The sequence below is a fragment of the Salmo salar genome, chromosome 28 (genome assembly GCF_965601325.2).
Source record: "Salmo salar chromosome 28, fSalSal1, whole genome shotgun sequence".
NCBI classification, from domain to species: domain Eukaryota; kingdom Metazoa; phylum Chordata; class Actinopteri; order Salmoniformes; family Salmonidae; genus Salmo; species Salmo salar.
In genome coordinates, this window is record NC_138318.1 from 7,092,921 (window position 1) to 7,110,064 (window position 17,144).

A 17,144-nucleotide genomic window follows, 5' to 3' on the forward strand; every position below is an offset into this window, starting at 1 on the left:
TTTTGGTTTTGCATGAATTCCTCAGGAAAGATTTTACTCGTTCGTCCTGTGGATCTGTCTCTGTCAGTTAGTTTGTACGTTCGTCACACGCAGTGTCTCAGACAGCACGAGCCCGATTTTGACGAAGCTTGGGTGAATGATGCGTCTTACGGTTTACAAAATTACACTGATTGACCAGATAACATGCGATTGAAAATGCAAACTTTGAAAGGTCACGCCCACACCCCGTTTGACCTAAAGTCATGAAATTTGGTACATAGGTCCCTCTCCTTACAAGGAACACATTTGCCTCAGGGACCCAAGAGGTCTGTCATGATGGATTTAGAATTTTGTGAAAAACGCTTAAAAACGCCCTCCTCTAGAACCAAATGACCAACATGTTTACTGTTCCCTTGTTTTTCTCTTTGTTTTCTTCAGATGATTGTATATTCCCTAGGAATGACCCTCTTCTGGTCCATTGATTATCAACTACCTCAAAACCAGCCCATTCAGCTGAGTGACAACCTGAACAACCTCTTGCTGAGTATGTGTGAGGACACGGTCCAGAGACGAGCAGATCTTGTGACCGTGCTGGAGACCTGTGAACAGCACATCAAGGCTGCTCAACTGCCCCCACCAGAGAAGCTGGTCAGACAGCTAGTACAAGATGTCTTCAGGGACTCTGTGAGTCACCCACATTCACTTTTTGGTTTAGGCAATGCACCTGTAATCAGTATAGCTATCACTGTCACTCTACACTCCATGTGCTGACCAGCACACTGACATTATAGGGTCAAATTTCCTAGAAATAAATTGGCCTCTATTCCATATTGTGACAATACTGGCTGGTTGCAACTCTATCTTGGCTACAATCTACAGCTGGGTTTCAATTGAGATCATATTGATTTGAGACATGGTTATTTTTAAGGATAGGTCAGTGCAATTTACCTAATTCAGTAGCTGTCATTCTATTGTGTTTTCAAGGTTGATCATGTGTCCATGGCTGAGAATGGTCCTCAACTTACTGACCGGAGTCAGATGGTCAGAGAGAGGCTTCACAGTCTCTCAGGAAGTGCCTCGTACCATAATTCCACCTGGGCGCTGAGAAACAGAAGCACCCCAACATTCCAAGCTGAGCTCAGCAGAGGGTAAGAACCTAGCTGTCGCCTTTCAAACAACAAAAGGCACATTTTGACCGGAATACACATATTATCAGCTTTACAAGTGTATATATATATATATATATATATATATATATATATTTTTTTTTTAAGGGATTGTTCACCCAACTGTCTATGGACAATAAGTTAAAGAATTTCATCCCTGTAATCTGTCTTTTATTTTCTCCCAGAATTCCCCAAGGGTCACGTCACAGAGAGAGTTACTGCAGCTCTCAGTCACGTAGCCCCTGTAGCCCTTACCTGGATGGCTTTCGCCGTGGCAGCGTCAGACCTGTACTTTACACATATCTAAACGAGTCCACGGTCAGTCTTAATGAAAAGAAAGCCAAGGTATGATATCATAGTGAGTCATGTGAAATATTGGGTTGACATTTTAGTAGTTCTTAATGTTTCCCTCTTAATTTCTGCAGGATATGGGTCCTGAGTTCATTAGAAAGTTAGACGAGCCTCTGGTTGTCTTGGAGCTGCCCGGATCCATTGTGGTAATTATGACTTTATCATCGACCAGTAGTCTGGCCTGCTCAGGTCAGGCCTCACCACCTCTTCTTATCCAGGCTGCATCACATCCGGCTGTGATTGGGAGTCCCATAGGGCGGCGCACAATTGGCCCAGCATCGTCCGGGTTTGGCCGGGGTGGGCCGTCATTGTAAATAAGAATTTGTACTTAACTGACTTGCCTAGTTAAATAAAAGGTTAAACAAAATAAAAATCAAGAGCTACATCAAATGCCTTTTATTATCACCCCAACTGTCATCAGTCGGTCTTTACATGATCTTTCCGTCTCTTAATCCAGTCAAAGAAAGGGAAGTCTCCCTCCACTATGAGGGAACTGAGTGTGGTCATGCCAAACGGACAGAGCATCCTGGTCAAGTGTGACGTCAAGTCAGGAGGAGGGGATGTCTTTGATATGATTGTTGCCCACTCCAATCTGGTGGAACACTTCTACTTTGGCCTTGCTTACATTGATGGTAATGCACAAATATTGTATGTCGTTTACTGGAAACAGTTCATTGAGGTGTTTTGTTGGGTCATGTATGGCTGTGCTCGAACTACAGTAATGAAAAAGCTAAAAGTTGTCTTTACATGGTTCACGTGTTAAAAATGTCACTCTTCTTTTTATATCTCGGGTTTTAGATCATGAGTTTTTCTTCCTGGAAAATGACACAAAGATATCCAAGGTCGCCCCCGACAGTTGGAAGAAAGTGCCTACCTCCACGTTTGTCCTTTTCTTCAGGGTGAAATTCTTTGTCCACGACATCTCTCTCCTTTTGTAAGTACCTCACATCCGCTTGTGCTTACAGTGTATTGTATTCAAGGTCGACCTGTGGAATTCATAGAGGTCAGGCAGTAATGCAGATTGTCCACTGCTTTCTCTATGGAAGCATATTGTGTGTGACTGGTGTTTTTTGGCAGGCACAAACTGACTCGTCACCAGTACTACCTACAGCTGAGGAAGGATATACTGGAGGACAGGTTGGCCTGCCATGAAGAGACAGGCCTATATCTGGGTGCCTTGGCTCTCCAAGCAGAGTATGGAGACTGCATGCCTGAGGTATTTTATACATTTTATTTGAGTTATATATCCTTATTTGAGTTATATATCCCTTATATATCCTTGTGACTGCATACTTACAGTACCAGTCACAAGTTTGGACACACCTACTCATTCAAGGGTTTTTCTTTATTTTTACTATTATCTACATTGTAGAATAATAGTGAAGACATCAAGACTATGAAATTACAAATATGGAATCATGCAGTAAACAAAGTGTTAAACAAATCAAAATATATTTTATATTTTTCAAAGTAGCCACCCTTTGCCTTGATGACAGCTTTGCACACTCTTGGCATTATCTCAACCAGCTTCATGAGGTAGTCACCTGGAATGAATTTCAATTAACAGGTGTGTCTTGTTAATTAGTGGAATTTCTATCCTTATTGCATTTGAGCCAATCAGTTGTGTTGTGACAAGGTAGGGGGGTATACAGAAGATAGCCCTATTTGGTAAAAGACCAAGTCCATATTATGTCAAGAACTTTGAAAGTTTCTTGAAGTGCTGTCGCAAAAACCATCAAGCGCTATGATGGAACTGGCTCTCATGAGGACCGCCACACAAAAGGAAGACACAGAGTTACCTCTGCTGCAGAGGCTAAGTTCAGTAGAGTTAACTGCACCTCAGATTGCAGCCTAAATAAATGCTTCACAGAGTACACGTAACAGACACATCTCAACATCAACTGTTCAGAGGAGACTGCGTGAATCAGGCCTTCGTGGTTAAATTGCTGCAATTGCTGCAAAGGACAGCAATAATAAGAAGAGACTTGCTTGGGCCAAGAAACACGAGCAATGGACATTAGACTGGTGGATGGATATGTCCTTTGGTCTGATGAGTCCAAATTTGAGATTTTTGGTTCCAACTGCCGTGTCTTTGTGAGACGCGGAGTAGGTGAACAGATAATCTTCACATGTGTGGTTCCCACCGTGAAGCATGGAGGAGGAGGTGTGATGTGTGGGGGTGCTTTGCTTGTGACACTGTCAGTGATTTATTCAGAATTCAAGGTACACTTAACCAGCATGGCTACCACAGCATTCTGCAGTGATACGCCATCCCATCTGGTATGCGCTTAGTGGGACTGTCATTTGTTTTTCAACAGGACAATGACCCAAAACACACCTTCAGGCTGTGTAAGGGCTATTTGACCAAGAAGAGTGATGGAGTGCTGCATCAGATGACCTGGCCTCCACAATCAACCGACCTCAACCCAATTGAGATGGTTTGGGATGAGTTGGACCGCAGACTAAAGGAAAAGCAGCCAACAAGTGCTCAGCATATGTGAGAACTCCTTCAAAACTGTTGGAAAAGCATTCCTCATGAAGCTGGTTGTGAGAATGCCAAGAGTATGCAAAGCTGTCATCAAGGCAAAGGGTGGCTACTTTGAAAAATCTCAAATGTAAAATATATTTAGATTTGTTAAACACTTTTATTTGGTTACTACATGATTCCATATGTGTTTTTTCATAGTTTTGTAGAATGTAGAAAATAGTAGAAAATGTAGAAAATAGTAAAAATAAAGAAAAACCTTTGAATGAGTAGGTGTGTCCAAACTTTTGATTGGTACTGTAAATAGATATTACCTTGTAAATATTACGGATGGGCAGAATTGGGCACAGTTAATCGAATATCCAGATATCCAAACGGATTTTAGTATTAAATTACTTGAATGAGTTTTCAGTTTTGGAGCCACATTCGTCTGTTATTAACTCATACAAATGAATGGAGGCAGTTTTGTGCCAATTAAAAAAAGAGGTTAAATGTGTCCCCGCAATTTTTTTCCCTAAGCTTTCTTATATTTCTTAGATAAAAAAATGACACTTCAAAACCTTTTTTTTTTTCACCTTATGATGTATTATTTTTTAACTGTTTTTTTTGCCATTTATGAATGTGGTATTCAATGTGTTTATATGGGTTATAGTAATAAAGGCCAAATTAAATATTTTATCAAACACTTAAAAAAATAAAACAAACATACAGGGGTCCTAAAATTCTAAATCAAATAACTTAATGATCCATGGTATGACCAACCTAAAACAATTCCATATGTTAGCTTAGTAGAACCCCCCCCCCCCCCCCAAATGCTTAGACTTTTAGAGGTTAGCAATGAAAAAGCTGTCTAAATTTAAAAAAGCATTTATTTGGGCCATTTTTACCTAAAAGGATATACCATGACATTTAAAATTCTGAATTTAATAAAACAAACTTTTGAATGCTTTTTTAAGGGTGTGTTGAGCTACTGCTGTGCTACTTCTGCACATGTAGACCTCCAGGCTGCCCTGACATGATCAGTATGACACGGATCAATGCAAAACACTCCAGAAAACCCTTCTGTAAGAGAATCATGGAAAATCGGACTTCTCTTTCACTGTTGCTTTTAGCCAAACTACCGGAGAAAAGCAGAATGTTCGCTGTTTACCTCTGCCATGTGCATTTGCGTCATTCTGATTGGTCGAGAGTCGAGAGCAAAAAAAAACGTGTTATTATTACAAATTTTGACTGTCATAAAAATGTCATATTATTTGAATAGTAAAATAGTTTTAAATGCCCATCCATGGCAAATATTTTGTAATATTAGCTCTAGAAATGTTGAGTGATGACTAACTTTTATCTGATATTTCCCAAAGGTTTATGGGAGGAACTACTATCGACCAGACCAGTACGTTGCAAAGAGCGTCATGGAGAAAAGAGCCTTGCCTTACCTAAAGGAGGAGTTGCTACGGTTACATGCCAATAACTCCACGATGAGTACCGACGAGTCCGAACTTGAGTTCCTAAAGGTAACATGAGCCAAAGAAAACACTCCATAGAGTTATGGAGCCACATTTATTTTGCCCTATTTTAATCCTTAAGAGTGTACGGTATATCAGTGCATTCGGCAAGTATTCAGACCCCTTGACTTTTTCCACATTTTGTTATGTTACAACCAAGATTGAACTCTTTGGCTTGAATGCCAAACGTCTCGTCTGGAGGAAACCTGGCACCATCCCTATGGTGAAGCATGGTGGTGGCAGCATTATGCTGTGGAGATGTTCTTCTGTGGCAAGGACTGTGGGACTAGTCAGGATCAAGGGAAAGATGAACGTACCAAAGTACAGCGAGATCGTTGATGAAAACTTGCTCCAAAGCACTCAGGACCTCAAACTGGTTCACCTTCCAAAAGGACAATGACCCTAAGCACTCAGCCAAGACAATGCAGGAGGGGCTTCGGGACAAGTCTCTGAATGTCCTTGAGTGGCCCAATCCGATCAAACATATCTGGAGAGACCTGAAAATAGCTGTGCAGTGACGCTCCCCATCCAACCTGACAGAGCTTGAGAGAGAAGAGAAGAATGGGAGAAACTCAAATACATGTGTGTCAAGCTTGTAGCGTCATACCCAAGGAGACTGGAGGCTGTAATTACTGCCAAAGGTGCTTCAACAAAGTACTGAGTTAAGGGTCTGAATACTTATGTACATGTGATATTACATATTTTTTTTTGGCTTTTCATTATCGGGTATTGTGTGTAGATTGATAGAAAAAAACAATTGAATCAATTTTAGAATAAAGCTGTAACTTCAAATGTGGAAAAGGTCAAGGGGACTGAATACTTTCTGAATGCACTGTATACATACACTATATATACAAAAGAACGTTGACACACCTTCAAATTAGTGGATTCTGCTATTTCAGGCACACCCGTTGCTGACAATTGTATAAAATCGAGCACACAGCCATGCAATCTTCATAGACAAACACAGGCAGGAGAATGGCCTTACTTAATAGCTCAGTGACTTTCAGCGTGGCACCGTCAAAGGATGCCACCATTCCAACATGTCAGTTCGTCAAATATATACCCTGCTAGAGATGCTCCAGTAAATTGTAAGTGCTGTTATTGTGAAGTGGAAACATCTCGAAGCAACAATGGCTCAGCCACGCAGTGGTAGGCCACACAAGCTGTCAGAACCAGACCGCTGATGTGTGTTGCGCATAAATATCGCCTGTCCTCAGTTGCAACACTCACTACCTTGTTCCAAACTGCCTCTTGAAGCAACGTCAGCACAATAACTGTTCGTGAGGAGCTTCGTGAAATGGGTTTCCATGGCTGAGCAGCTGCGCACAAGCCTAAGATCACCATGTACAATGCCAAGCGTAGGCTGGAGTGGTGTAAAGCTCACCGCCATTGGACTCTAGAGCAGTGGAAATGCTTCATTAAATAGTACCCGCAAAACACCAGTCTCAACGTCAACAGTGAAGAGGCAACTCCGGGATGCTGGCCTTCTAGTCTCTTCACTGTTGACGTTGAGACTGGTGTTTTGCGGGTACTATTTAATGAAGCTGCCAGTTGAGGACTTGTGAGCCGTCTGTTTCTCAAACTAGACACTAATGTACTTGTCCTCTTGCTCAGTTGTGCACCGGGGCCTCCCACTCCTCTTTCTATTCTGGTTAGGGCTAGTTTGCGCTGTTCGGGGGGTAGTTACAGCGTTGTACGAGATCTTCAGTTTCCTGGCAATTTCTCACATGGAATAGCTGTCATTTCTCAGAACAAGAATAGACTGACGTGTTCCAGAAGAAAGGTCTTTGTTTCTGGCCATTTTGAGCCTGTAATCGAACCCACAAATGCTGATGCTCCAGATTTCCAACTCGTCTAAAGGCGGCCAGCTTTATTGCTTCTTTAATCAGAACAACAGTTTTCAGCTGTGCTAACATAATTGCAAAAGGGTTTTCTAATGATCAATTAGCCTTTTAAAATGATAAACTTGGATTAGCTAACACAACGTGCCATTGGAACACAGGAATGATGGTTGCTGATAATGGGCCTCTGTACGGCTATGTAGATATTCCATAAAAGAATCAGCCGTTTCCAGCTACAATAGTCATTTACAACATTAACAATGTCTACACTGTATTTCTGATCAATTTGATGTTATTTTAATGGACAAAATGTGCTTTCATTTAAAAAATAAGGACATTTCTAGGTGACCCCAAACTTTTTGAACGGTCGTGTGCATATATATAAAATGTCAGTCTCATTAATTCCATACTACTAATATGTGGACTAATATTTTAATCATTACACTAAAAGACTGTGGCACCTGCACAGTGCATTAAAGGCAAACATATGGTAATACTGTATTTACATACACATCTGGCTCGTATTCTTAGCCCGTCCGGGAAGCTTCCACGTCGGCCGTTCTAACGTCTAACATCTTACTTCCTCCCAGGCCACCCAGCAGCTTCCTGAGTATGGCGTTCTGTTCTACCGCGTGGGTCGCGAGAAGAAGCCAGTCATCGGAGAGCTGATCTTAGGAGTGTGTGCCAAAGGAGTCATAGTGTATGAGGTTAAAGATGGCTCCCGCTCCACGAGTCAGACATTCAACTGGCGGGAAACGGCCAGTATTTCCTCCTCTGTGAGTATCATGCCTTTTTATGATAATGCAAACACTTTTTTTCCCCGTTGGAGTTGCACTTTATTGAAGGGAACTGAGGAATGTTGAAAGTGAACGTTTACTGAAAATACTGAACAAAAATATAAACGCAGCAATTTGAAACGTTTTACTGAGCTACAGTTCACATAAGGAAATCAGTCAATTTAAATAAATAAATTAGGCCCTAATCTATGGATTTCACATGTGAATAAAGATATTCATCTGTTGATCACATATACTTTTTTAAAAAAGGTAGGGGCGTGGATAAGAAAACACATCTCCTTTGCTGTTGATTGTGGCCTATGGGAATGTTGTCCTACTCCTCTTCAATGGCTGTGCGAAGTTGCTGTATATTAGCGGGAACTGGAACACAATTTTATACACGTCGATACAGAGCATCCCAATCATGCTCAATGGGTGCCATATCTGGTGAGTATGCAGGACATGGAAGAACTGGGACATTTTCAACTTCCAGGAATTGTGTACTGATCCTTGCGACACGGGGCTGTGCATTATCTGTCACGGCCTGACCATAGAGAGCCTTTTTTATTCTCTATTTGGTTAGGTCGTGGTGTGACTAGGGGGGGGGGATGTTCCTATCTAGGTTGTCTAGTTCTATGTTGGCCTGGTATGGTTCCCAATCAGAGGCAGCTGTTTATCGTTGTCTCTGATTGGGGATCATATTTAGCCAGCCATTTCCCCACTGTGTTTTGTGGGATCTTGTTTATGTGTAGTTGCCTGTGAGCATTCCGTAGCTTCACGTGTCGTGTATTCTTTATTGTTTTTTTGTGTGGTTGACTTATAATAAAAAGATGTCGAACCGATTTCATGCTGCGCTTTGGTCTGAATGTTCCTACGACGATCGTGACATTATCATGCTGAAACATGAGGTGATGGATGAATGGCACGACAATGAGCCTCGCGGTATCTCTGTGCATTCAAATTGCCATCAATAAAATGCAATTGTGTTCGTTGTCCGTAGCTTATGCCTGCCCATACCATAATCGTATTGTCTGAGATACCTAAAGATTGGAAAGCTTCCGCGGTCATCCCAGTCTTCAAAGGGGGAGACAATCTAGACCCAAACTGTTACAGACCTATATCTATCCTACCCTGCCTTTCTAAAGTTTTTGAAAGCCAAGTTAAACAGATCACCGACAATTTTGAATCCCAACGTACATACATATCACCGACCATTTCGAATCCCAACGTACCTTCTCCGCTATGCAATCTGGTTTCTGAGCTGGTCGTGGGTGCACCTCAGCCACACTCAAGGTCCTAAATGATATCATAAGCGCCACCGATAAAAGACAATACTGTGCAGCCGTTTTCATCGACCTGGCCAAGGCTTTCGACTGTCAATCACCACAATCTTATCGGCAGACTCAACAGCCTTGGTTTCTCAAATGACTGCCTCGCCTGGTTCACCAACTACTTGTCAGATAGAGTTCAGTGTGTCAAATCAGGGGGCCTGTTGTCCGGACCTCTGGCAGTCTCTATGGGGGTGCCACAGGGTTCAATTCTCGGGCCGACTCTTTTCGCTGTATATATCAATGATGTTGCTCTTGCTGCTGGTGATTCTCTGATCCATCTCTATGCAGACGATAACATTTTGTATACTTCTAGCCCTTCTTTGGACACTGTGTTAACAAACCTCCAGACGAGCTTCAATTCCATACAACACTCCTTCCGTGGCCTCCAACTGCTCTTAAATGCTAGTAAAACTAAGTGCATGCTCTTCAACCGATCGCTGCCCGCACCCGCCCGCCCGTCTAGCATCACTACTCTGGACGGTTCTGACCTAGAATATGTGGACAACTACAAATACCTAGGTGTCTGGTTAGACTGTAAACTCTCCTTCCAGACTCACATTTTAAGCATCTCCAATACAAAATGTAATCTACAATCGGCTTCCTATTTCGCAACTGCATCCTTCACTCATGCTGCTAAACATACCCTTGTAAAACTGACTAAATGGATGTAATTTACAAAATAGCCTCCAACACTCTACTCAGCAAATTGGATGTAGTCTATCACAGTGCCATCCGTTTTGTCATCAAAGCCCCATATACTACCCACCACTGCGACCTGTATGCTCTCGTTGGCTGGCCCTCACTTCATATTCGTCGCCAATCACACTGGCTCCAGGTCATCTATAAGTCTTTTCTAGGTTAAGCCCAGCCTTATCTCAGCTCACTGGTCACCATAGTAGCACCCACGCGCTCCAGCAGGTATATTTCACTGGTCATCCCCAAAGCCAACTCCTCCTTTGGCCGCCTTTCCTTCCTGTTCTCTGCTGCCAATGACTGGAACGAATTGCAAAAATCACTGAAGCTGGAGTCTTATATCTCCCTCAATAACTTTAAGCATCAGCAGTCAGAGCAGCTTCCCCATCATTGCACCTGTACACAGCCCATCTGTAAATAGCCCACCCAACTACCTCATCCCCATATTGTTATTTATTTTTTACTCCTTTGCACCCCAGTATCTCTACTTGCACATTCATCTTCTGCACATCTATCACCCGTGTTTAATTGCTAAATTGTAATTATTTCGCCACTAATGGCATATTTATTGCCTTACCTCCTTAATCTTACTACATTTGCACACACTGTATATAGACTTTTCTATTGTGTTATTGACTGTACGTTTGTTTATCCCATGTTTGTTTATCCCATGTGTAACTCTGTTGTTTGTGTCGCAGTACTTTGCTTTATCTTGGTTAGGTTGTAAATGAGAACTTGTTCTCAACTGGCCTACCTGGTTAAATAAAGGTGAAATAAAATTTTAATAAACAAATCTGTGGCATTGTGATGTGTGACAAAACTGCACATTATAGTGGCCTTTTATTGTCCCCAGCACAAGGTGCACCTGTGTAATGATCCTGCTGTTTAGCTTCTTGATATGCCACACCTATCAGGGGGATGGATTATCTTGGCTAAGGAGAAATGCTCACTAACAGGGATATAAAAAGATTTGTGCACAAAATTGGAGATACATTTTTTTTCCCGGACTGAGCATATTTCAGGTGAGGCTGAACCCGCTTTAAGTTACACTTTTAACAATGGCCAAGTAGTCTACTGTGGCTATTTGATCATAATGTAGATCTACCAGAGTGGCCTACCATCAAAAACAATGTAGAAAATGCATCCTATAACATTTTAACATGAAAATAGCTGTTCTATCATTAAGCCAACAGCCAATGTAGGCCTACATTCCATGAGACACACAGGGCTTGATATTAACCTGTTTATCCACTTGTCCTTCAGACAAGGAGGTTACTGAAAATGTTTTTGTGTTGTTTGATGCAAGAAACCACTTTACAAAATGAAATGCATTATTATTCCCATACCATTATTATAGAGAATCAGACAAATTATGCTACCCTCTGCCTATTGGCTACTTAGCTTATTCAAGCCTATCTCAAAATACAACAATGCCCCTTTAAAAATTACCTCTTTACCTGACTCACTTTTCAACTCCAAGTGGGCTGTTGTGTGCCTTTTACTGAGGAGTGGCTTTCGTCTGGCCACTCTACCATAAAGGCCTGATTGGTGGAGTGCTGCAGAGATAGTTGTCCTTCTGGAAGTTTCTCCCACCTCCACAGAGGAACTCTGGAGCTTTGTCAGTGTGACCATCAGGTTCTTGGTCACCTCCTTGACCAAGGCCATTCTCCCCCGATTGCTCAGTTTGGCCGGGCGGCCAGCTCTAGATAGTCTTGGTTGTTCCAAAGTTCTTCCATTTAAGAATGATGGATGCCACTGTGTTCTTGTGGACCTTCAATGCTGCAAAAATGTTTTGGTACCCTTCCCCAGATCTGTGCCTCAACACTACTGTCTCGGCACTCTACGGGCAATTCCTTCGACCTCATGGCTTGGTTTTGGCTCTAACATGCACTGTCAACTGTGGCACCTTATATAGATAGGTGTGTGCCTTTCCAGATCATGTCCAATCAATTGAATTTACCATAGGTGGACTCCAATCAAGTTGTGTAAACATCTCAAGGATGATCAATGGAAACAGGATGTACCTGAGCTCAATTTCGAGTCTCATAGCAAAGGGTCTGAATACAGTTGAAGTCAGAAGTTTACATACACCTTAGCCAAATACATTTAAACTCAGTTTTTCACAATTCCTGACATTTAATCCTGGTAAGAATTCCCTGTCTTAGGTCAGTTAGGATCACCACTTTATTTTAAGAATGTGAAATGTCAGAATAATAGAAGAGTATGATTTATTTCCCAGTGGGTCAGAAGTTTACATACACTCAATTAGTATTTGGTAGCATTCCTTTTAAATTGTTTAACTTGGGTCAAACATTTTCAGGTAGCCTTCCACAAGCTTCCCACAATAATTTGGGTGAATTTTGGCCCATTCCTCCTGACAGAGCTGGTGTAACTGAGTCAGGTTTGTAGGCCTCCTTGCTCGCACACGCTTTTTCAGGTCTGCCCACACATTTTCTGTAGAATTGAGGTCAGGGCTTTGTGATGGCCACTCCAATACCTTGACTTTGTTGTCCTTAAGCCATTTTTCCACAACTTCAGAAGTATGCTTGGGGTCATTGTCCATTTGGAAGACCCATTTGTGACCAAGCTTTAACTTCCTGACTGATGTCTTGAGATGTTGCTTCAATATATACACATAGTTTTGCTCATGGTGCCATCTATTTTGTGAAGTGCACCAATCCCTCCTGCAGCAAAGCACCCCCACCACATGATGCTGCCACCCCCGTGCTTCACGGTTGGGATGTTGTTCTTTGGCTTGCAAGCCTCCCCCTTTTTCATCTAAACATAATGATGGTCATTATGGCCAAACAGTTCTATTTTTGTTTCATCAGACCAGAGGACATTTCTCCAAAAAGTATGATCTTTGTCCCCATGTGCAGTTGCAAACTGTAGTCTGGCTTTTTTATGGTGGTTTTGGAGCAGTGGCTTCTTCTTTGCTGAGCAGCCTTTCAGGCTATGTCGATATAGGACTCGTTTTACTGTGGATATAGATACTTTTGTACCTGTTTCCTCCAGCATCTTCACACGGTCCTTTTGCTGTTCTAGGATTGATTTGCACTTTTCGCACAAAGTACGTTCATCTCTAGGAGTCAGAACGCGTCTCCTTCCTGAGCGATATGACGGCTGCGTGGTCCCATGGTATTTATACTTGTGTACTATTGTTTACAGATGAATGTGGTACCTTCAGGCATTTGGAAATTGCTCCCAAGGATGAACCAGACTTGTGGAGGTCTACAATTTTCTTTCTGAGGTCTTGGCTGATTTCTTTTGGTTTTCCCATGATGTCAAGCATAGAGGCACTGAGTTTGAAAGTAGGCATTGAAATACATCCACAGGTACACCTTCAATTGACTCAAATTATGTCAATTAGTCTATCAGAAGCCATGACATCATTTTCTGGAATTTTCCAAGCTGTTTAAAGGCACAGTCAACTTAGTGTATGTACACTTCTGACCCACTGGAATTGTGATCCAGTGAATTATAAGTGAAATAATCTGTCTGTAAACAATTGTTGGAAAAATTGCTTCTGTCATGCACAAAGTAGATGTCCTAACCAACTTGCCAAAACTATAGTTTGTTAACAAGAAATTTGTGAAGTGGTTGAAAAACGAGTTTTAATGACTCCAACCTAAGTGTATGTAAACTTCCGACTTCAGCTGTACTTATGTAAATTGTCACTGAGGGATATTGTCTGTAGATTGATGAGGAAATGTTTTATTTAATACATTTGAGAATAAGGCTGTAATGTAACAAAATGTGTAAAAAGGGAAGAGGTCTGAATACTTTCCGGGCGCAATGTATGAAGAAAATGTGCACAAGTGGCTTCATGCAGCTCTTGCTTTGATCTCAAAACAAGCGCATCTACTCACAACCACAGCTGTAAACACAGTCCAGTTCAATGTAAATGGCACAGATCCATATATGGTAATCGTCTATTTACATATAGGCCTACTGCAACTCTGATTGGTTATGCTGCCGGTCTTTGTAGAGTAAGGGCTGAGTTGTTCTCAATAGAATCCTACTCCGATGCGTTCTGCCAACAACAAAATCTCTTGCATAGTTGGTTTTGTTTCAGTATGTTGCATTGAAAGTGGCTAATATTGTGTTGATTCAATCATAATTGAAAAGTAAAGGGAAACGTTGATAGTGTTAACAGGGAAAACTCTCGAAAGTTTAGTTCAATCTCATGCTTCTCTCCCTGGGCTGATAGTTCTTCCGGGAGGCAGTATAGGGGCTACTGCACGCCGGTGCGCGGCTTAGAGGAAACATGTTGCGTTTGTTTTTGTTCAGTGTAGTTGAATATAAAGATTTTGTAGCTGTTGGTTTGTTACGTCTGTAAATGCCTTAACCCCTCCTCTCTGTCCTACCACAGCACCGTAAATTTGTCATCGAGAGCAGAGGGAGCAAGAAAAAGCACACCTTAGTCACAGAGAGATCCAAGACGGCCACATACCTGTGCAACCTTTGTTCTGCCCAGCACAAGTTTCACAATGAGATGAACTCTCGCCAGCTCAGCCACAGTCTGGCCTCAGGTCAGAACCTTTCACGCCATCCTAACTGGCTTGGGGCCAAATGTTTTTCCTGGTTTGATAACAGTCAAGAAAAACTCCTGTCCCCTTCCATAACCACTACTACTACTACTACTACTACTACTACTACTACTACTACTACTACTACTACTACTACATTCCAGTTAATACTATGCCAGAGACAGCCTGTTCTGATTTGTGTCCTGTTCTTGGTGAATCTTAGCCTGACTTTTTGCCAGACTCTTCAGCCATACAGCTAGCAAGCTATACACTGAGTGTACAAAACATTAGGGACATGTACTCTTTCCATGACATAGACTGACCAGGTGAATCCAGGTAAAAACTATGATACATTATTGATTCACTTGTTAAATCCACTTCAATCAGTGAAGATGAAGGGGAGGAGGCAGGTTAAAGAAGGATTTTTAAGCCTTGAGACAATTGAGAGATGGATTGTGTAAGTGTGCCATTCAGAGGGTGAATTGGCAAGACAAAAGATTTATGTGCCTTTGAACTGAGGATGTATGGTAGTTTGCGCCTTGCGCAACAGTTTGAGTCATCAAGAACTGCAGCGCTGCTGGATTTTACACGCTCAACAGTTTGTGTGTATCAAGAATGATCCACATGGGCCAGCATCCCTGTGGAACGCTTTCGACACCTCGTAGAGTGCATGCCCCGACGAATTGAGGCTGTTCTGAGGGCAAAAGAAGGGTGCAACTCAATATTAGGAAGGTGTTCCTAATGTTTTGTCCACTCACTGTATATCCTGCTATTGTACCATGTGGGCTCATTGATAGGCCAAACAGGGACATCTTGTGATTATTGTACAGTTATTAGAGTAATTTGCACACTTATTAGATCTACATTTATACCCATCTTGATTTCACTTTAGCCACTTTTGACCACCCATGATTTGAACTTAAGAGCCCTTTCTCTTTTCAGAGGAGAGCATAGTGCAGTATGCGGCAGTGTGTCGGGCTCAGAACAGCCATAGCCAGATGATGAGCCGGTGCTCTGTCTCTGAGACCATACGGACAGACAGCGGTCTGACCACACCGCAGGACGACTCCATGACCAAACTGTGTGATGACATTGCCGCCAAGATCGAGGCGCGGATCAAACAGCAGCGTGTCCTCCACGAGCAGGGGTAGGAGTGATGGAGAGTTCCCTTGCCTGTATTATTTCTTTCTATATACTGTACATACCTTTTCTTTCATTTCTTGCATCTTTTAAAGTACCTTTTATACAGTGGCAAGAAAAAGTATGTGAAACCTTTGGAATTACCTGGATTGATGCATAAATTGGTCGTAAAATTTGATCTGATCTTCATTTAAACCATAACAATAGACAAACACTGTCTGCTTAAACTAATAACACACAAACAATTATACGTTTTCATGTCTTTTTTGAACACACAGTGTAAACATTCACAGTGCAGGGTGGAAAAAGTGAACCCTTGGGTTTATTAACTGGTTGACCCTCCTTTGGCAGCAATAACCTCAACCAAATGCTTTCTGTAGTTGCGGATCAGACCTGCGCAATGGTCAGGAGGACTTTTGGACCATTCCTCTTTACAAAACTGTTTCAGTTCAGCGATATTCTTGGGATGTCTGGTGTGAACTGCTCTCTTGAGGTCATGCAACAGCATCTCAATCGGGTTAAGGTCAGGACTCTGACTGGGCCACTACAGAAGGTGTATTTTCTTCTGTTGAAGCCATTATGTTGTTGATTTACTTCTGTGTTTTGGGTCATTGTCCTGTTGCATCACCCAACTTCTGGGTGATGTCCTGTTGAGCTTCAATTGGCGAACAGATAGCCTTACATTCTCCTGCAAAATGTCTTGATAAATTTGGGAAATCTGTCTGATAGCAAGCTGTCCAGGCCCTGAGGCAGCAAAGCAGCCCCAAACCATGATGCTCCCTCCACCATACTTTACAGATGGGATAAGGTTTTGATGTTGGTGTGCTGTGCCATTTTCTTCTCCACACATAATGTTGCGTGTTCCTTCCAAACAACTCAACTGTAGTTTCATCTGTCCACAGAATATTTTGCCAGTAGCGCTGTGGAACATCCAGGTGCACTTTTGCAAACTTCGGACGTGCAGAAATGTTTTTTTTGGACAGCAGTGGCTTCTTCTGTGGTGTCCTCTCGTGAACAACATTATTGTTTAGTGTTTTACATATCGTAGACTTGTCAACAGAGATGTTAGCATGTTCCAGTGATTTCTGTAAGTCTTTTTAGCTGACACTAGGATTCTTCTTAACCTCATTGAGCATTCTGCGCTGTGCTCTTGCTGTCATCTTTGCAGGATAGCCACTCCTAGGGAGAGTGGCAACAGTGCTGAACTTTCTCAATTTATAGACAGTTTGTCTTAGATTGGACTGATGAACATCAAGGCTTTTAGAGATACTTGTGTAACCCTTTCCAGCTTTATGCAAGTCAACAATTCTTAATCTTAGGTCTTCTGAGATCTCTTTTGTTCGAGGTA

The 17,144-nt window shown here is 42.0% G+C and overlaps 1 protein-coding gene across 3 annotated transcripts in view; it reads left to right on the forward strand.

Moving 5' to 3' along the window:
• Nucleotides 1–17,144, forward strand: part of LOC106589347 (FERM and PDZ domain-containing protein 2) — a 42,756-nt gene that overhangs the window by 10,176 nt on the left and 15,436 nt on the right. For all 3 annotated transcript variants that reach the window (XM_045710254.2, XM_014179193.3, XM_045710253.2), the window contains exons 4-14: nucleotides 418–663; nucleotides 964–1,127; nucleotides 1,331–1,490; nucleotides 1,571–1,642; nucleotides 1,954–2,128; nucleotides 2,295–2,430; nucleotides 2,574–2,712; nucleotides 5,340–5,492; nucleotides 7,918–8,103; nucleotides 14,500–14,659; nucleotides 15,599–15,803. In XM_045710254.2, the coding sequence (XP_045566210.1) occupies nucleotides 418–663; nucleotides 964–1,127; nucleotides 1,331–1,490; nucleotides 1,571–1,642; nucleotides 1,954–2,128; nucleotides 2,295–2,430; nucleotides 2,574–2,712; nucleotides 5,340–5,492; nucleotides 7,918–8,103; nucleotides 14,500–14,659; nucleotides 15,599–15,803 (1,796 nt within the window). The remainder of the gene's footprint in view (nucleotides 1–417; nucleotides 664–963; nucleotides 1,128–1,330; nucleotides 1,491–1,570; nucleotides 1,643–1,953; nucleotides 2,129–2,294; nucleotides 2,431–2,573; nucleotides 2,713–5,339; nucleotides 5,493–7,917; nucleotides 8,104–14,499; nucleotides 14,660–15,598; nucleotides 15,804–17,144) is intronic.